Below are 21,946 nucleotides of genomic sequence, written 5' to 3'. Positions count from 1 at the left end.
CACAATGGGCCAAGAAATAACACAAACAGAAAGATTGCCTTCTCTTTATCAATCTAGCAATCCCCAGAATTCAAAGAGACTTGGACTCTGAAACTGTCTACTAAATGATTTGGTCTAGTCCTCCCAATCCCTTGGAACTAAGTTTTGGGCTGTCTCTGCCAATCAAACAGTATCTGAAGTAAAAATGTCAAGTACTCATTTCACCTCTAGATTAGCCATACATTTTCTCTGGGTTCAGCATCTTCTTAGAAATATTTCACTATATCATACTGTATCTTATGTCTACTTTTGTGACTTTGGGGGGTAAATATGGAAAACGAATTTTTGGAGTAGTTTGCTGTAGGGGCGATCCAGGCAACTTCCATGGGAGGGCTTCAAACAAGAAACTGATCTTGGCTGAGCAAAGAAAGGTGATTCAGAAGGGGAAGGACGAGGAGCCAGGTGCTTGGCTGAGACTTTGCCTTGTGGGGTGTAAATGAAAGGACACATCATCGGAAAGGATAGATAGTTAGCTAAAGGAACCATCATGGTTTCAGGAAGAGATGGAAACCCCCACCCTACACAGTTACATTATCAGAAATGCCTTCACAGTCCATTTTTCATTGGAAAGTAGTTGGAGAGATATTATCCCCAACAATATAAAATGAGGAAGTTGGACTGGGGTAATATTCTTGTGAAAAGATGAGCAAATGAGTTTCAGAGGTGGAAGTACTTTTAAAAGTTCAAGATTTCTTTGAAGGAAGGTCTGATGGAATTCTACACTAAAGCCATCTGGCCCTGGGCTGTTTTTTTGTTTGTTTGTTTGTTTGTTTTGTTTTTTGGGTTTTTTTTTTTTTTTGATTGGTTGGTTGGTAGGTTTTTAATTCCTTCTATTTCCTTAGGAGATATGGGCCTGTTTAGATAGTTCACCTGCTCTCGATTTAACTTTGGTATGTGGTATCTGTTTGGAAAACAATGCATTTCATCTAGATTTCCCAGTTTTGTTGAGTATAGGTTTTTGTAGTGGGATCTGATGTTTCTTAATGTCCTCAGTTTCTGTTTTTACGTCTCACTTTTCATTTCTGGTTTTGTTAATTTGCATACTGTCTCTGGGACCTTTATTTAGTTTGGCTAGGGGTTTATCTTGTTGATCCCCTCAAAGAACCAGCTTTTAGTTTTGTTGATTCTTTGTATAATTCTCTTTGTTTCTAGTTGGTTGATTTCTGTCCTGAGTTTAACTATTTCCTGCCTTCTACCCCTCTTCAGTGTGTTTTTTCTCTTTTTGTTCTAGAGCTCTCAGGTGTGCTGTTAAGTTGCTAGTGTAGGAGCTCTCCAATTTCTTTATCAGGGCACTTAGTGCTATGAATTTTCCTCTTAGCATTGCTTTCATTGTCCCATAAATTTGTATGCTGTGTCCTCATTTTCATTGAATTCCAGGAGTCTTTAATTTCTTTCTTTATTTCTTCCCTGACCAAGTTATTGAATAGAGAGCTGTTCAGTTTCCATGGATACCTCAATCCCACTTGGGAAAGAGAAGAAAGCAATTGGGGGTGGGGATGGGATCTGGGTGGGAAAGGTGACAGGGAGGGGAAGAGAGGAATATGATCGGGGCAGGGGGGAATAGGACTGAAGCCCTGAAGGCCAGCACAAAGAATGGAAACAGGCAACCTCAGGAGGTAGGAGGTGGGAGGACCCTCCAGAATGTACCAGAGATCTGGGAGGTGAGAGACTCTTAGGACTCAAAGGGAGGGACCTTAGATGAAATGCTCTACAGTGGGGAGAGGAACTTGTAAAGTCCACCTTCAGTAAAAAGACAGGCCATCAAGTGGAGGGATGGGGTTGCCATCCCACAGTCACAAACTCTGACCCAGAATTGTTCCTGGGTCGATCTGAAAGAACTGCAGGAACAAAACTGGAGAAGGGACCGAGGAAAAGGAGGTCCAGTGACGGGTCCAAATTGAGATTCAGCTCAAGCCCAAGGCCTGACACTATTACTTATGCTATGGTGTGCTTACAAATTGGGGTCTATCATGACTGCCCTCTGAAAGGTCCAACAAGCAGTTGAAAGAGTCAGATGCAGATATTTACACCCAAGGAGCCTCAGTTGAGAGAAGATGTACCTAACCCTTGAGAGACTTGGGGCCCCAGGGAGTGGGGAGGTCTGGTGGGGTGGGGCATGGGGACATCCTTGTGGAGACAGAGGAGTGGGGTGTGGGAAGTGTGGGATGTGGAACAGTTGGAGGGTGGACTGAGAAGAGGGTGAAGTCTGAACTGTAAAAAAAAAGATTAAAGAATAAAAATGAATGAAAGAAAAAAGTTCAAGATTTCCAACTCAATGAGAAGTTCTTCTCTTGCAATAACTTTGCTTTGTTCTTCTTTGCTAGATAACTACATTGGTGAGGGCTAGGCACGAACCTAGAAGCACCATGTCTTCTGCAGTTGGTGCTCTAGACATGTTAACTAGGTGAGGATGGTTAAGTGTGTCATTCCGGTCTGTATGTCTTGTCCTTTCTGCTATAGCAGAGATGAACCAAAAACTCACATATGCACAAATTCATTTTCTTCTTCTTCATCTCCTTCTTCCTCTTCTTTCTCTTCTTCCTTTTCTTCCCTTCTTCTTCCTCTTCTCCTTCCCCTTCTTCCTCTTCCTCTATTTCTTCCTTTTCCTCTTCTTCTTCCTCCTCCTCCTACTCTTCTCCTTCCAATTGTTTTTGAACAAATAGAACTGGGATTTATTAGGAAAAAGTGAAAAAGTCCAGGAGGCCTCAACTCCAAACAAAAAACTAAAGGCAATTATAGACAACTAAGGAATATTGAGAGTGGGAGAAATAGTTTTCCCCAGCGAAGAGTACACCAAATGGGTATTCAATACTGAGTATATATATATGGTATTGTACAGATTGAGCAGGTTGTATGATATATATGTATGTATGATATGTATACATATATGTGTTTGTGTGTATTTATGTGCGTTTATGTATATACATATGTCTATAGCAACAATTAATGAAAAAAGAATAATGACTTTGCAAAAAGATAGATATGTGTTTGGGGTGCTAAAAAAATTAAAATGGTATAATTATAATTTCAAAATATAAAAATAATTTAAAAGAAAAAGTTAGAAAAATAACTTCTGAGAGAGGGTAGGGCTTCAAGGAAGGAATATCCATCTTTCCAATTTATGTTTAACATATTGAAGCTATATATTCAGATGTGTATACATTTAGAATTGTCATGTCTCCCTAGAGTGTGGATTCTTATTAGTATGAAATGTGGCTTTTTAAAGATCCTGCCATTTTTCTATGGCATATAATGGTAGTACAAAACATAGATCCTATTACCATTTTCATACACACACTGACCCCTCCATTACTGTCAGCCCCCCTCCTCCTTCCTCCCTCATCCCTTCCTGTCCCCCGATAGTCCCCTTTTACTTTGATGGCATCCCTTTCCCTTTATAGTCCACAGATGAGACCAAACATATACATTTCTTCCCAAGTCTTCATTATGTCTCTTTACACAGTGATTTCCAGTTCTATCCATTTTCCTATAAAGGACATGGTTATTTTCCTCATTATGGCCGAATTCTCCATTAAACATACACACTACATTTTCTTTATGCATTCATTTGTTGTGGCCAACTAGACTGTGACTTGCCTAAGAGGAATAGTTCTACAATAAATGTGGTGTGTGTTTTTATGGTAGGCTGACTTAGGGTCCTTTGAATTTATACTTAGGAGTACTATAGCTCAATTAAACGATAGTACTACTTTTAGTTTTTTAAGGAACCTCTAGTCTGATTTCCACTATGGCTAGAGCACAGTGAAATCTAAAGTAGGCCAAATGAAAACATGGCCTTTTATCTTTAGCAACATCTGTTTTTCTCATACTAGCAATCTCCTAGCTACCAACTTGTAGTTAAATGTAGCTATCAATGGGAGCTTCCTCTTCCTTCAGATGCCATCTTCCCATAAGCACCACGTAATTACACTTCCATTGGGAAGTACATTCTCATGCCATCAACTTCTTCCCTCAGACACTTGTGTGGCTTGGTAAAATAACATAACAAGCGCAGTGGCTAAGAATCTGAAAGGTGTTAGGCAAGGGCTGGCGACATGACCGTTCAGACTCTCAGCTTTCTTGTTAATTAAAGGACTTAGCTCTCTGCTCTGCTCTGACAGTGTCTCTAGCAGCAGAATCATTTCATTCCTGTCACCGGCTCTCACTGAACGGTCTGCCAAGTGACATTCCCAGGGGCTCCACTGCCCACCACCCACGTCTTCCTTAGTACTCTTGCTGATGTGACTTGCTACCTTGTTCCCTTGCTGAGCTTTCAGTCTCTAACATTAAAAGATTGATTAATTTCTACTTTAGATTTCTATATCCTTCATGGTTTCTATTTCCCTGGTGTATGTATGCATGTGTGTGGGGAGGGTGTATGGTGAATGTTACTCTGCACATGTGTGTGCAGGAGTGTGTGTCCATATAAGGAGTATGTGGTGTATATTTCTCTGTGCATATATATGTGTCTAGGTGGGCATGCCCATGTAAGGATCAGAAGATGGCTTTCCTTACTGTTCTCCACAGCACTCTCTTGAGATGGGCTTAAGTTCACTGTTTTGGCTAGGCTGACTGGCCAGGGAGCTCCCAGGTCCTGCCTGTTACTGCTCTGGGACACTGAGGGTACAAACAAAAATTGTTTTTACTGCAGGTGATGTGACTTTGAATTCAGATCCTTACTCCTGCACAGCAAATGCTCTTAGCAAACTCGGCAGCCCCCACATCACTTCTAAGACAAGGGCAAACTTTGCACACAGCAATTGTTGTCTTAATCATCATAGTGGCTCAGAATAAAGTGGAAATGTTCTTATATGCTTTTGTCTTAACAGGATCCAGGTGAATTTCAAATAGTCACTGTACCGGCTGGGTTTGTGTGTCAACTTGACACAAGCTAGAGTCGCTACAGAGAAAGAAGTCTCAGTTGAGGAAATGCTTCCATGAGATCCAGCGGTAAGGTATTTTTTCAATTAATGATCAGTGGGGGAGGGCCCAGCCCATGGTGGGTGGTGCCTTCCCTGGGCTGGTAGTCCTGGGTTCTGTAAGAAGGCAGGCTAAGCAAGCCATGAGGGACAGAGCAGTAAGTAGCACCCTCTATGGCCTCCAGTCTCCAAGTTCCTGCCTTGCTTGAGTTCCTGTCCTGATGGCCTCCAGTGATGGACTGTGATCTGGAAGTGTAAACTGAGTCAACCCTTTACTTCCTAGTTTGCTTTTTTGTCATGGTGTTTCATCACAGCACTTGAAGCCCTGACTAAGACAACCACTGAAATAAATCTTTGAGGGTTGCTTCCAATCTGTCATTAAACAGCTTATGGATATTATATTATAGGGCCTGACTTTAATTCCAAAAGCTTTCCCCTCTTGGAAAGTCAGGACAGTATGTTCTTGACTCCAGGTAGCCATATTCCCCGGTTTCCAAGTTCCCCTTGGGAATGGAGCTGAAGGCACAGATGTGGCTCCATTAGTAGGTTATTTCAGCCGGTACTTTCCGAGTCCAGCAGAGGAAGAGGCCTGGTGTCTGCTCATTTTCCTGGCTTCCCCTGGCTCCATTGTAAGCTTTAACCCCCGTTACCTTGACTTAGATCTTATACCAGATGCCAAAAACCATTTCCGCTCAGGTGCCCCTTTGAAGGGGCTGCCTCTTAAGACCCGGTCTCTGGTTTTGGCCTGAGCTACCCATGCTGTTGTGTAAGCTATCACAGCCCTCCGTCAGAGATGACTTGCGGGGGACACTCACCTTTGACTTTCACCGTCAGGTACTTGTAGTCCCAGGCGGCCCCGCAGATGACCAGGCAACGGTACTGCCCGGAATCTCTCACTTGGACACTAGGGATGTGGAACAAAGCCTTTCCCAGGGGCAGCTGCTCCTCCAGCAGGGTGGCTCTTTCACTTTGCAGAGACGTATCATTTTCTACCTTCTGCAAACTGGCTCTTATCCCTTCCAGTTCAGTGCATTCTCTGCGGTCAAAATCGCACTCCAGGCTCACACTGCTGCCGACGTCTACGGTGTACACTTCTTTAGGGGCTGTCACGGTGAATAAAGCTGCAAGGGAGACACAGCTCGCTGTTGTCTGCTTTTATGTCAACGTTTCAGTTCTTCTGGAATGAGAGTTGTGCTCCCTCCCTCCGGCATCTTTTAGAAGATCCTCGCCATTCTCTGGGCTCCTCTCTTCCCTCCCCTCATCCCATATAGAAACAGTGGAGTTCTTGCCTCGGGACCTGGAGGTGGTTTTCTCATCTGAACATTCCCACCCGCACAGCTGATCGCACTCCTGTTTCTCCTGAACACCCCAGCAGGAACTTCTGATGGACAGGCCTGCTTGCCCTCAACAACATCTCCCGCTAGCTCCTCAGGGCCCTGCAGTCAACCCAGAGCATTTCCTCTTTTGAGACCAAACCTTTCTTTAGGCTGCCCTACCACTGCGATCTGCCTTATTTATTACCATTATATTTCAATCACCTGGGCTGACTCTCTTTAGTTTGTATGAAGTCAATTTTTACCTCTCTTTGCCAAACATCACCACCTCCAACCAGCGATAGTAACAACACCTCTTATTGTTCACAGAGCTCATAGATACATTAGTATCCCTTTTAGTCCCCCTAGAAGCCAGGGAGACAGGCAGCATTGTTACCGCCTTTAAAATGAAGTAAGGCATAGAATGGTTAAATTACTTGCCTAAGAGTGCATAGCTAAGACTGGTCCAGGATTTCTCAAGGTTTCACATGCTGTTAATCACCAAGTCATAAAAGTTCAGTGAAGATGTTCACTCTTGGATCAAGAAAGTCAAAGGTGATGGGGGGGGGGGCTATTTTTAACCACTACAGGCCAAGTTCCATGCAAGGTACTTTGTTACTGTATTACCTAACACTATGACCTGAAACATGTATGGTCATTAAGATTTTATAATTTTGTTCAAAGACATTGGCTGTATTCTTAGGAATACAGTTCATATGGTAGCAATTTAGGGCCCATTGGTGTTTGACCTGAAAAGCTGCAGTTTCTATTCACAGTATTTTCCAAAATTTGAGATGAATCTCATCAGAGACATGCGAGATAATTTCATGTCATACAAAACCAAAGCCTGAAGGGAAGTGAATTGTTTGTAGAGAAATTTATTCCCTTCTCAATTTGATTCCAATCCTTCACCTACAAGCTTCCTAACTCGACTCTATTGTTTTGGAATGAACATCTCTTCTTTAGCAAAAGGTAGGGAGCTCCTTGGAAGATGACTCGCATTGGCAAGAACTTAGTAGGACTGCTTGATTTTTCAGTGCTTGCTTTTGTTCCTAGCCTCCTTTATACTAGTGTGTTACTGAGTTTCTGCCTATACAAAGTAACCTGTTTGCTTGTATTTTAAACAATGAGTTGACTTAAATAACTCTGCAACAGCTGGAAGAAATCCCACTAAAATCAGGGACTAGACAAGGCTGTCCACTCCCTCCCTACCTATTCAACATTGTACTTGAAGTCCTAGCCAGAGCAATTAGACAACAAAAGGAGATCAAGGGGATACAAATTGGAAAGGAAGAAGTCAAAATATCACTTTTTGCAGATGATATGACAGTATATATAAGTGACCCTAAAAATTCCACCAGAGAACCCCTAAGCCTGAAAAACAGCTTCAGTGAAGTAGCTGGATATAAAATTAACTCAAACAAGTCAATGGCCTTTCTGTACACAAAGGATAAACAGGCTGAGAAAGAAATTAGGGAAACAACACCCTTCTCAATAGTCACAAATAATATAAAATACCTTGGCGTGACTCTAACTAAGGAAGTGAAAGATCTGTATGATAAGAACTTCAAGTCTCTGAAGAAAGAAATTAAAGAAGATCTCAGAAGATGGAAAGATTTCCCATGCTCATGGATTGGCAGGATCAATATAGTAAAAATAGCTATCTTGCCAAAAGCAATCTACAGATTCAATGCAATCCCCATCAAAATTCCAACTCAATTCTTCAACGAATTAGAAAGGGCAATCTGGAAATTCATATGGAATACAAAAAAACCTAGGATAGCAAAAACTCTTCTCAAGGATAAAAGAACCTCTGGTGGAATCACCATACCTGACCTAAAGCTGTACTACAGAGCAATTGTGATAAAAACTGCATGGTAGTGGTATAGTGACAGACAAGTAGACCAATGGAACAGAATTGAAGACCCTGAGATGAATCCACACACCTACGGTCACTTGATCTTTGACAAGGGAGCTAAACACATCCAGTGGAAAAAAGACAGCATTTTCAACAAATGGTGCTGGCACAACTGGCGGTTATCATGTAGAAGAATGCAAAGTGATCCATTTCTATCTCCTTGTACTAAGGTCAAATCTAAGTGGATTAAGGAACTCCACATAAAACCAGAGACACTAAAACTTATAGAGGAGACAGTGGGGGAAAGCCTCAAAGATATGGGCACAGGGGGAAAATTCCTGAACAGAACAGCAATGGCTTGTGCTGTAAGATCGAGAATCGACAAATGGGACCTCATAAAATTGCAAAGCTTCTGTAAGGCAAAAGACACTGTCAATAAGACAAAAAGGCCACCAACAGATTGGGAAAGGATTTTTACCAATCCTAAATCAGTTAGGGGATTAATATCCAATATATGCAAAGAACTCAAGAAGATGAATTCCAAAAAATCAGATAACCTCATTAAAAATGGGGCTCAGAGCTAAACAAAGAATTCTCAACTGAGGAACACGGAATGGCTGAGAAGCACCTGAAAAAATGTTCTACATCCGTAATCATCAGGGAAATGCAAATAAAAACAACCCTGAGATTCCACCTCGCACCAGTCAGAATGGCTAAGATCAAAAATTCAGGTGACAGCAGATGCTGGCGAGGATGTGGAGAAAGAGGAACACTCCTCCATTGTTGGTGGGATTGCAAGCTTGTACAACCACTCTGGAAATCAGTCTGGCAGTTCCTCAGAAAATTGGACATAGTACTACCGGAGGATCCAGCAATACCTCTCCTGGGCATATATCCAGAAGATGTCCCAACCGGTAAGAAGGACACATGCTCTACTATATTCATAGCAGCCTTATTTATAATAGCCAGAAGCTGGAAAGAATCCAGATGCCCCTCAACAGAGGAATGGATACAGAAAATGTGGTACATTTACACAATGGAGTACTACTCAGCTATTAAAAAGAATGAATTTATGAAATTCCTAGGCAAATGGATGGACCTGGAGGGCATCATCCTGAGTGAGGTAACACAATCACAAAGGAACTCACACAATATGTCCTCACTGATAAGTGGATATTAGCCCAAAAACCCAAGATATAAGATACAATTTGCTAAACGCATGAAACTCAAGAAGAACGAAGACCAAAGTGTGGACACTGTGCCCCTTCTTAGAATTGGGAACAAAACACCCATGGAAGGAGTTACAGAGACAAAGTTTGGAGCTGTGACGAAAGGATGGACCATCTAGAGACTGCCATATCCAGGGATCCATCCCATAATCAGCTTCCAAACGCTGACACCATTGCATACACTAGCAAGATTTTGCTGAAAGGACCCAGATATAGCTGTCTCTTGTGAGACTATGCCGGGGCCTAGCAAACACAGAAGTGGATGCTCACAGTCAGCTAATGGATGGATCACAGGGCTCCCAATGGAGGAACTAGAGAAAGTACCCAAGGAGCTAAAGGGATCTGCAACTATAGGTGGAACAACATTATGAACTAACCAGTACCCTGGAGCTCTTGACTCTAGCTGCATATGTATCACAAGATGGCCTAGTCGGCCATCACTGGAAAGAGAGGCCCATTGAACTTGCAAACTTTATATCCCCCAGTACAGGGGAACCCCAGGGCCAAAAAGTGGGGGTGGGTGGGAGGGTACGGGGGACTTTTGGGAATGAGGAAAATACTTAATTAAAAAAAAACAATAACTCTGCAACAGCAGAAACAGCCTAGGCAGTGTTTGCATGTAGAAATTGTGGGAACCTGTATGCTGCATCCTTGAGTAATGAATGGGTATCCCAATGATGGTAGTAAGGTAAGACATGGAAATTATTTCTAAATCATCACAAAAGATTGGATTGAATTATACTCCATAGATCTCTTTTATCATTCATACAAGAAAATAATCTGATCATCAAATATTTGTGGGCTTTTAAAAAAATATTTTTATTTAGTGAGCTTGAGTTCAAATCCCAACAATACCAGGATTAGTTAGGGACCTTTGGAGCAGGGGAGGGGCTGGCTTTTAGCTTCTATGAATCTGTCTGTATGAGGTAAATATCCATCTCTTGGTTCTGTGGGAAAATCTGACCAAGGTGGAGCACGTGTATCACCCGTGTCTGCCAGCCAGCAGGGACTCAGAAAATGTTCTTTCAGGTGATGGTTAATTCTTGGGAAAGTAGTACTCATGTAGGGAATGCACAGTCATACTTTATTGGCCAGAATAGTCTGTCCCTCCCTCCCTCTCTTCCCTCTTCCCTCTCTCCCTTCGCTTTCGTCCTTTCTCCTTTCTCTCTTTTCTTTCTCTCGCTGACAGGGTCTCACTATGTATCCCAGGCTGTTAGCTCGTCCTCCTCCTGCCTCAGCCTTCTGAGTCCTCAGATTCTAGGTGCCCACCACAACTGTGGCAAACCAGAATATTTTAATTAACCAGGAAGGTTGTCTGTTCCCTGGCCTGACTCCAAAAACCTTTTGGTTTTCCTGCTGGCTGATGTTCACATTGCAATTCACTTTTGGATCATCTTTGGTTATAAGACAGGGTCTTGTTACATAGTTCTGTATAGTCTTGGACTCAAACCTTTCCTGTTTCAGCCTCCTGCGTGCTGGGGTGGCCAGGGTGTGGCCATACTCAGCTTGCCAGTCTCTTTTAATTCAAACTTCCATTATCCTTCAAACCTTAGAAATGAATAAGATTGCTTGCTTTGGCATTTTTCAAGTATCCAAAATATTAATCTCACTTCTGGAGGAGCAGGGAGGGAAAGGGGAGCGTGGTGAGAAGACTCCTAGCCTGCCTGCATTCACTTCTCCCTGAGGCATACTTCACAAGAGACCACACGAATCAGCAACTGTGGGTTACCACCCAGCATACCAGACAGTGATTTTCACAAATGAGCTTTACCAAAAATGACTGGACAGTTTATTACCTCCATTCTCTGCTTTGACTACAACTAGAACATTAATGCACATTTTACACAGATCTGTAGTGTGGAGGAGATGCACACATGCCCAGCATTTGTTTGTGTAACATGGGGCCCAGGAGAAAGGCTCTAAGGTATATGCTTCTATGCAAAACAATGTAAATCATGCGTGTCCTTGCTGGATCAGGCTGAAAAGACCCTCGGATCATACTAGTAAAAAAAAAAAGGATGTAGCTCAGGAATTCCTGTATGATTCCATTCTGTAGAGTCCTTTGCATGCTGAAATAACAAGTTCTTATGTACTTAGTGTTTAGATCCATTCTTAGGAGAACTGTGATGATTAAGTCTTAATTCGATGGGATTTTGAAACACCTAGGAGTCTTAACTGAGCAGGGAAGATCCGCCTGGGAGTGACAGCATCTCATGGACTGGGGTCCTGGGTTAAGTAAAACCGAGAAAGTTAGCTGAGCGTCAGCATCCCTTTCTTCCTGCTTCCTGATGTGACAGCTGCCTCACATCTGCTACCGCGCCTTCCCAACCACTGTGGACTCCTGTGTCCTCTCCAATGGTGAAACAAAATGAACCCTTCTCCCTAAGGTCGCTTCTGCCAGGCTGTTACTTAGGTACCAGCCAGGGAGAAAAGTGACTAAATCAGAAATCATCTCTAAACCCTTCACTCACTTGTAACTAAAAGATACTTTGTTTCAAATCCACTCTGCGGCTCCCTAGGGGGCGGGAAGCATAATCATCCCTCATCAAAGATATACTAAGCTATTTTCTGAGCATTTAGCTTAGGAATTTACTACTACTAAAGTCTGTTTCCCCTTTTAAATTTCAGATGCCCAAACGGAAAACAAGGAGAGAGGTGGTGAAGGGGAAAGAGGAGTGTGCAAGGAAGATAACTGGCTGGGTAGATTTGGAGATGTGTTAACAGCTAAGCTGTTTACCGCTCTATCTTTTTTTTCTCATGAGAGAGGAGAGAGAGCCCATAACTTCCTCTGGAACTCCCCTGTCATTACCGCAGAACTTCCCTCATCCCCTGCCCCAACCTTTTATAAACACATGGCTTCTCTTTTTTTTTCAACCCCACTCCACCCCCACCCCTTGCAGAATAAATGCCTTGAGCTTTAGAAATACATTTTACCTTTCAGATAGGTGACTTTTGGGGGCTTGGGGGTAGTATTTACAAGAGGAAAGAACAATGACCTGACAAACCGTGCATCGGAATACTTCACAATGACTGAGACTTGTTACTTAGACTAACTTCACCTCAGGTATAGCTTCCAAGACATGCAAAGCTTTGGGCTTGATTTCTCACAAAATGGGTAGTTTAGGAGATGCAACATACGTTTGAAATTCTATAACTTTCAGCTTTTTTGTGAATCACAGAGGAAATGAAACCACTTGTAATGGATTCTGTACACAATTCTTTCTCAGGGCTGGCTGTCAGCGGGTTAGACTAACCAAGCAGAAGGCCTCAGCCAGTCTGACACAGGAGCCTTCTGGGACACTGCCTCTGCCCACTCATGGTTGCTTTAACAAAATACCTGTGTGCTGTGTACTGAAGTTCAAGATTCTGGTGGTGGGGGCTCCAAGAAGCTTGGCGCCAGCACACAGCCCTGCCTGTGTGAAGAAGCAGAAAGGGATGGCCATACTCTTGGGGTAGTTTCCCGTTATAACTACCCACTCTTCAAAGACAGATGGGACTCTTTTTATCAGTGTGGACGTTTGGGATTTAATTAACTTCTGTTAGACCCTACCTCTTAAAGCTTACACCACTGCCCTGGAGGTATAAGGGAACAGGAACCTTTGAGGAACATATATCTAGACCATAGACCATAGCAAAGACTTTTTTTTTTCTTAGAAAAAAATATTAATGCCCAAACCCTAATTCGCATTCTTTAGATGAAGTTATTATTGGGGTAAGCAGACATTCGTCTTGCCGTTTCCCTGGAGCTTCTAACTTGCAGACAGTATTGAATAAGTCTAACTAGGCAGATCAAACATCTGCAGTTGCAAACACCGACGACCACCTTGCCACCTGAAACGTTGCTTTCAGCGTCACCTGAGCACTAATTAGAAACACAGTCTCTCAGGCTTGCCCCAAACCTAAAACCCAGGATCTGTGAGGCAGACTTAGGACACTGTGTAACTGGGGAAAGAGTGATAGTTAACCTTTATTAAACACACTGGTCCCAACACCCAGGGACTCTTCTATCCTCTGATTGGTCCTCTGTCATCCCTCCTTAGTAGGTGATACTGTTCGTATTTGACAGGTTTTAAGAAGAACAGTTTGCTTAAGGCCACTGAGTGGTGTCTATGGAAATGGAACACAAATTCATCTCTAGCTATAATTCGCTCTCCTCTCTCTGCTCTGATGACTCGGCTGCGACTCTACCAGCTACTGCCAGCAAGAGTAGACAGCACCTAAGACTGAGGCAGGTAAACGTTTGGCTTTGTGGTAAGGTAACTGTGTTTTCTCTTACATTTCATTTGCTGTGCAGGAACTAAATTAAGCTTCAATCTAGACCTGAACTTCCGAAGCGATCAAAGGACACCCAACTTAGATAATTTGGGAGTCTTTTTTTTTGATCCTGAGGTCAATTTAGCATTTTGAAAACAGGCCTTGGTGACAGCTGGCACCTGTCACATCTCCAGGAAACACAAAACAAATCATTTGCATTCTCTCCCAAGATAGTTTCCTTGTTAGGCTAATTTTGAACTTTTTTCTATTGAACAACAGAAATTTACTTTTCTTTTTTGCCTTCCTATACAGTGTACTTAAAATATGAGAAGGGACTGGGAGGTTTTTCACAAAGTCCCTACTCTTCAGAAAACTGTTCTGTGAACTAGACTCATGCTCTGTGGCTCTGTGTGTGAGCATCTCACAGGACATCCTTCACTGTAGAAATCCTACCCTGGCCAGGGTCCATTCCTTTGCTGTCTTATTTCCTGTTTGCATCGCTGCTGTGGAGGAATAGCTGACAAGAAGCAACATGAGGAAGGAAGGGCTTGGCTTGCCTTGGCTCACAGTTCAAGGAGGTACAGCCTATCACAGCAGGAAAGGCCTGGCAGCAGGAGCAGTCACACTGCGCCTGCAGTCAGGACACTCATTTCAACTTACTCTCTCCCTTTTATTCAGTCCAAGATGGCAGCCCACAGCACAGTGCCATCCACGCTCAGGGTGAGTCTCTCTTGCTCAGTTAAACATTTCTGGAAACACCCTCAAAGACACACTTACAGGTATGTTTTCTTGGTGGTTCTGAATCGCAAGCCAATTATCAATATTAGCCATCATACTCATACATATCAAGAGTCATTGACAATCAGAATGAGTGGGGTGTGCTCTGCACCAGAGTCCTTCAAGCAGCATCATGGCCAAATTCTCCCTCTCCACCCCTACCTGCTTCTGTCCACATCTGGAAGATAAAGGGCAGTAAAGGAGGGAAACCTCCATGATACAAAGTACGGGTTTGTTTCTGCCGAAGACATAAATATAAAAATAAATACTATCTGTTCAATACATCTGGACTACAAGATAGTTTTAGATTTTGCAATAAAAGACACAAAAAGTAAATTAACTGTAAAGTTACAAGAATCAAAAGAAGAGGATACTCACAAAAAGCTGGGCACATGCCACGGACCAAAGATTCAAAATTAGCTTAAGGAGGGTCAGTGGACCCACACAACTATGAACTATTGCTTTGTGATAAAGAGTCAAAGGTGCTTCCCTCTGAAGAAATGACGGAGAACAGTGGGGCCGCAGTGGGTGAACATTGTTAGGTCTTTGACTTGCACTCCCATATGCTGTATAGACACTAGCTCAAACTTGATTACAGACCTAAATGTAGCGTGAACAGCTATGAGATGTTAGGAAAGAATCCTTTCGATTTGAGCTGCTGAGAGATCAAAAGTGTGGGACACGAAACATGACACCCTTAAGTCAGACCACAGTGAGTATGTCCATGAAGCCTTGTTCAAAGAATGGAAAACAAGCTGAGAGATAATATCCATAAGCCATATACCTTATAATAGACTTATATCTCAGATAAATAAGGAATACTCGACGCTTTGCCAGAAAACGAAGAACCCAAATTAAAAATTATTAGATGATTTCCATACGTAGTTTACCAAAGAAGATACGCGATTAGACAATAAGCACATTAAAATGTGCTTAGCATCATTGGCCACTGGAAAACTGAAAGCTACAACCACAGCAAGGTATTTCCATGCATCTGTGGGGGTAACAGAGGTCCAACACGGCAATGTTGCTACCAGGGCCAACTGAAACTTTCAGACACTGCTGATGACGGTGTAAAGTTGGTACAACTGCCATGGAAATCTAAGAATTTCCTATACATTTGTTTATAATGGCCACAGGGTCTAGAAATTCAATATAGCTAACAAGTCCAAAATGCATGTCCATGCAGAAACCTATTTGCAAACATCTATAGCAACTTTATTTAAACTCACCAGAAATGGGAAATAGCCCAAGTGCCCTACAACTGGGGACTGGATCACAGAGCACACACCGCTCAGTAACAAACAGAAATAAGCCATTGATAAAGACTGCAACACGCATGAACCTCAAATGCATTACACTAAGAGAAAGAAGGCAGATAGCCAAGTGTCTGCAGACTATGCTGTGCACATGTGTGGGCATATCACAGTGAATTCCACTAAACAATATAATCTAATGTATATTAATAATAAAAAATAAGTAATTACATAAAGACTATCTAATCCCACTTTGATTGCAGAGGCCATTACATGACCATGTATTTGTCAAAATACACAGTTATTTTTCCCTTAGTGAAAAGGTGAATTTTACTGAATATAAACTTAAATACTTTTAATATAAAAATGTATCGCTAATTCTGTTAAATCTTTATAGATAGTATATATTGGCATTTCTTCTAGGTTCTGCCCCACAGTTACTTGGCAACAGCCAGGTGTGCCTGACTCACTATAAAAGGGGCTGCTTGCCCCCTCCTCTCTCTTGCTCTTGCTCTTCTCTTCCTCTCTACCCTCTCTTGTGCTTTCTCTCCTCATTCCCCTCCCCCTCTTCTCTCCATATGTTCATGACTGGCTTCTACTCCTCCTCTTTCTTCCTCTCTCCCTTTCCTGCTACCTCTCCCACACCTCCTCTCTTTCGCTCTCTGCCTTTCTCTGTCTCTACTACCCCCTCAACTCCCCTCCCTATGCCCTGAATAAACTCTATTCTATGCTATACCATAGTATGACTGGTCCCTCAAAGGGAAGGGATGTCTCAGCATGGGCCCACAGAGGCACCCCCTTCTCCCACACCATACCACACCTCCATCAGACATATCCCTGGCTTCTTTATCTTTTTTTAATAAAACACAACAGTATACCTACAGAATATACATAAGGAAAGAGTTGATAATTAATGGATCATGAAATCAGAACAATTCAGGCTTCTCTACAGTCTTGCAGGGGTTCACTTAGCCCAGACACTGAAATAGCTGCAATGCCCATCAACTAGGTAAATAGACTATAGTGTGTTCAGTAAAATATATAGTTGCTTAAAACCTGGGGTTGCTTCCATTTGCTGACTTGGAATCTACAAAGAACGTATACTGTCTGAATGCTTTAAGAGATTTCTTTTAAAGCCGGACATGGTGGCACACGCCTTTAATCCCAGCACTCGGGAGGCAGAGGCAGGCAGATTTCTGAGTTTGAGGCCAGCCTGGTCTACAAAGTGAGTTCCAGGACAGCCAGGGCTATACAGAGAAACCCTGTCTCGAAACACCCCCCCCCCCAAAAAAAGATTTCTTTTAATCATCGGTAGCCAATTGTTTTTATGAAGATCAGGGCCGTAACAATGAGGACATGAGCAGGGCTTTGAGGAGCAGCCTGCTTGGGCTGTAGAGGGGTAGTTCTTGGGGGTGGGGGGCGATGAACACTCTGGGGGTATTTCCAGCAGTGTTTGGTCAGGTCAAGTTTGTATCTGTTTTGTGTGGTTTTCGGTGTCCGTGGCATATCTTACAGCAGGGTGATTTATAGGAGAGTTATTAACGCAATTCCTGTAAGTAAAATGAGCATCCAGGAGCCCACCCCTCATCCAAGAACTAGAGCATAACTAATGACACCTCTACTGCTTCCAGAGGTAACTGATACTGAGGCCGGTGCTTCTCGATGTCTTGCTTGTTTCAGCTTCACCTAATTATTGAGGGATGCTCCAACAGCAGACTTAGGAAAAAGGCATTGTGCTGTGTGTCATCCTTCCTCCTGGGTGTTTTACGGATGCAGCAGCTTGTTTGTGTATTTACTTCCATGCTTATAATAACATATCCTTGCCGTGGACCGTGATTTCTCTATTTTAGAGCATTAGGAATGCTACTGTCTGTCTGTAACGACTAAATGATCCGCTAAGCATTTTTTAAAATTTAAACCTAGAAATTTATGCATAGAGGGTAATGAGGAATCATATCCGGATAACTCCTGGGTAGGAACTGTTTTGTTCAGGGAAGATACGGGTCAAGGGCTACACACCAAGCAATTACAGAATTGGGGTCATCATTCCCGCCCCCGTGATAACCAGGGAGTCCTCTCAGGCAATGAGTATCATAGCCCCCCTACTCTCAGGATCTTTTAAAAACTCTCCTATATTCTTTAAATTTTTGTACTTTGTATTTTGTAAATAATACCTGAATGCGCAGTTTCTATTTAAAAGCCTAAACAAACACACAATGATACTGTAGTTTCCCTTTTCCTCCCTATCCCAGGCCTTTTCCCTTTCAATCACCATTGAATAACCACCAGCATTCCTAAGCTTTGTTTTCTAGGTGCCCCACCAATAGCTTTCTAAGAAATCAAAATACCTTAATTAGAAAGACACATAACGATGCGGTTAAAACACACAAGGAGGCGTTCTAATTTAACACTCATTTTAATAAAAATGTTTTGCAAAGAAAGAGTAGACAGGAATTCTAAGTTTACTGAGCGAGCAAAACATGCTGTTTGGGTTTTCTTTTTATTAATTCATCAACACAACTCATAACATATGTTTTGGTTTGTGAAATGCTCAGAATACACATTAGAACATATCTCCAGAATACCGAATGGCTGAGAAGCACCTAAAGAAATGTGCAACATCCTTAGTCATCAGGGAAATGCAAATCAAATGACCCTGAGATTCCACCTCACACCAGTCAGAATGGCTAAGATCAAAAACTCAGGTGACAGCAGATGCTGGCAAGGATATGGAACACTCCTCTATTGCTGTGGGAATGCAAGCTGGTACAACCCCTATGGAAATCAGTTTGGCAGTTCCTCAGAAAATTGGAGATAGTACTACCTGCAGACCCAGCTATACCACTCCTGGGCATATACTCAGAAGATGCTCCAACATGTAATAAGGACACATGTTTCACTATGTTCATAGCAGCCTTATTTATAATAGCCAGAAGCTGGAAAGAACCCAGATGTCCTTGAACAAGAAAATGTGGTACATTTACACAATGGAGTACTACTCAGCAATTAAAAATGATTGATTCAGGAAGTTCTTAGGCAAATGGATGGAACTAGAAAATATCATCCTGAGTGAGGTAACTCAATCACAAAAGAACAATCATGATATGCACTCACTGATAAGTGGCTATTAGCCCAGAAGTTCAGAATACCCAAGATACAATTCACAGATTCATATGAAGCTCAAGAAGAAGGAAGACCACAGTGTGGATACTTTAGTCCTTCTTAGAAGGGGGATCAAAATACCCATGGGAGGAGACACAGAGACAAAGTTTGGAGCAGAAACTGAAGGAAAGGCCAGTCAGTGACTGTCCCACCTGGGGATCCATCCCATATACAGTTCCCAAACCCAGACATTACTGTGGATGCCAACAAGTGCTTGGTGACAGGAGCCTGATATAGCTGTCTCCTGAGAGGCTCTGCCAGTGCCTGACAAGTACGGGAGTGGAGGCTCATAGCCAACCATTGGACTGAGCACAGAGTTCCCAATGGAGAAGCTAGAGAAATGACCCAAGGAAATGAAGGGGTTTGCAGCCCCATAGGAGGAACAACATTATGAACCAACCAGTACCCCCAGAGCTGCCAGGGACTAAACCACCAACCAAGAGTGCACAAGGAGGGACTCAAGGCTTCAGCCGCATATGTAGCAGAGGGACAGCCTTGTGGGACATCAATGAGAAGAGAGGCCCTTGACCTTGTGAAGGCTCAATGCCCCAGTGTAGGAGAATGGCAGGACAGGGAGTGGGTGGGTTAGCATGGGGGGGGGGGATAGAGAGGTTTTTGGAGAGGAAAGGAGACAAAATTTGAAATATAAATAAAGAAAATATCTAATTGGAAAACAGAAAAATATATATCTCCATTTTAAAACTTATGTAAAAATCCCACCCCCAGTTAGACGATTCACAATTTATTGTCTACTGTCATAATTTATTTAGTACTGTTAGCACTATAATAGGGGCAGGGGAAGGGCAGAAAGGATATCAGCGTGTGAAAATCTTTCATATGCCACCTAGTAACTAACTATGTCATCTCGGGCACATTGAAACACCTTCCCATGTCTCAGCCTCTCTCCTTGCCAAATGAGTGTTGTGAAGACTGAATGAGACATAAGCTGCCTTGCACATTGCCACATATCCGTCCTTGTGTGAATGTAAGCATACCTTGCTTCCACCATCCTTCCCGCTCCCTCAACATACGTCAGAGCTCATAAAGACTGTGATTGCCTAGTGCTGCTTTTCTTAAAAGAAACAGTCCTTCCCCTACAGAGAGTGCCAGTGTGTGTGTGTGTGTGTGTGTGTGTGTGTGTGTGTGTGTGTGTGTGTGTGTGTGTGTTGGGGGGGGGGGTGGCGCGGCGGGGCGGCGCAACAAAAAACAAAAATATTAAAACAACAAAACCAAAACTTGCCATCCCTGTTTCCCTAGCTCCTTCATTTCCTAAGCAGCCCACAGGGAAAGAATGAGAAGCGTGGAAGAGAAGCGTGGGCTGACCCCCCGGACAGAATGAGATGGGAGAGGAGACAGCCACTTATCAAAAGGCTATCCAACGCCAAAGTACCACTTTCCCATGATTCCCCTCAAGGAAAGCCTCACGCTCCTGCTGTGGAGCAGCCACACCCTTAGCCCCACAACTGTTGCTTTTTTTTTTTTTTTTTTTTTAAACCCAATGTTCTCTTGGTACTGCAGCCCTGATGGCACACACCAGTGATCTGAAATGCCTTCCCCAGGGAAATAATCAATTCTGAAACAACTTTCTCCCTTCTAAACCACATCCTCCACGGTATGTCCCATCAAGTTCAAAGGCATAGCCTTCTGACTGAGTTTTCATTGGGGGTCTATTGTCTCCGAGTTTCCAATTCAAGTCTACGTTATGGTATTAAATGACCAGTGGCTGCCGCCATTGCTTGTTAAAAAAAACTCACATGAGTAACGAAGTGCTCTATGTTTGCCTCAGTCACTGTCCCTGATAGAGGGCAAAAGGGTAGCTGCTTGGCACCTTACATTAAAGGAAGCGGCCTCTTAGTTCGTTCAGACACATGTAATTCATTGCAAGCATTGGGTAGTGGGGAGAGATGGATCAATAATACCCTGGAAAGTATTCTTTTCGCTACTTGAAATATCCAGTAACCACACTCCCTCTAAAAGAATGCCCACAGATACTCATTTCCGGCTTTGGCTAGGAGCCACCACCTGCTCATCGTCCCCAGGACCCTCCCATCTTCCGTTCCTACCTGCTACAGGATGAAGTTGTAAGCTCAGGTTCAGTATCGGCAGCAGGAGCAGCATGGTCTGTGTCAATCTGAAACAGACAATTGAGAGTCTCAGGGCTCCGCGCGCGCTTTTTCAGTCTCTGAGAGTTTAACTCATCCCAAGAGCAGGGTAATGACTCAGAATCCAATCTTATGGGAGATGCAAGTGACAATGGAGGAGCAAAGACAAGAAGAGAGGCTGCGGGTTGCTTTTCTGGAGAAGAGCTTATTATGCACAGCAAGGAGGAAGACGACACTCTTTCTGAATTCAAATGAGCTGCTCTTCTTGCTCCTCGCATGGCCTTTTCTGGAGAGCAGGGTGGACAGCAACAGCCACCCACACTGGCAATCATCCGTATCCTTGCGGGCCTCCACGTCACTTTCTAAAGCTCAGTCAGTACCAAAATCAGTCTTGTTTACCTAATAATAAGCCATCATCTGTAGCTGGACTGGAACTCGCGGAGCGTGATCCCGGAGAACAGGGCTCAGGAGACCAGAGCTGGTGTATCAATATGTATTAATTGACTAAGCAGAAAGCATGAAGCTGTTGAGTGCTGCCACCCCCAACGTGCCTGTTGTATGGTTTGTCTCTTAATGAGCTTTCTAATTATTAGCTTTCAAATTACTTATTTCTTGGAGGGGGGGTTGAAGCAGGGTCTCAGATTGTCTAGGCTGGCCTCTATCTATGTTACATAGCATAGGCTGACTTTGAACTCCTGATCTTGCTTCCACTTTCAAGTACTAGGATTACAGGCAAGTGTCACCGTGACTGACCCACTTTTTATTCTTTTGGACATATTAAATTGAGGTTAATTTTTATTACTTGTTCTAAGATATACCTCAAAGAAGCTTAGTAGAGTCTGTATGCTGAAAATGTTTACCTCCACGTTATAAAGACTTTTATCAGCTAACTGTTAATTGTCTTACACAATGGATTTCATTGTAACTCTTCAGGTATGTTTATAATGTACTTTGGGTTATGTTTAGTCCATTTACTGGATCTGCCACTTCCCCCATCTCCTCATTGCCCCCTTCCTCATTAGCAATTCTATAAATGG

At 42.9% G+C, this 21,946-nt stretch overlaps 1 protein-coding gene across 1 annotated transcript in view; it reads right to left on the bottom strand.

Moving 5' to 3' along the window:
- Pdcd1lg2 (programmed cell death 1 ligand 2) overlaps positions 1-21,946 on the bottom strand; it is a 62,009-nt gene that overhangs the window by 29,619 nt on the left and 10,444 nt on the right. The window contains exons 2-3 of the mRNA NM_021396.2: positions 20,871-20,938; positions 5,774-6,079 (exon numbers count right to left, since the gene is read on the bottom strand). Of these exons, the coding sequence (NP_067371.1) occupies positions 5,774-6,079; positions 20,871-20,925 (361 nt within the window). The 5' untranslated portion in view covers positions 20,926-20,938. The remainder of the gene's footprint in view (positions 1-5,773; positions 6,080-20,870; positions 20,939-21,946) is intronic.

Source organism: Mus musculus, chromosome 19 (assembly GCF_000001635.26).
Source record: "Mus musculus strain C57BL/6J chromosome 19, GRCm38.p6 C57BL/6J".
NCBI classification, from domain to species: Eukaryota; Metazoa; Chordata; class Mammalia; order Rodentia; family Muridae; genus Mus; species Mus musculus.
The sequence above is the reverse complement of the archived record's forward strand: the minus strand, read 5'-3'. Positions and strand labels throughout refer to the sequence as shown.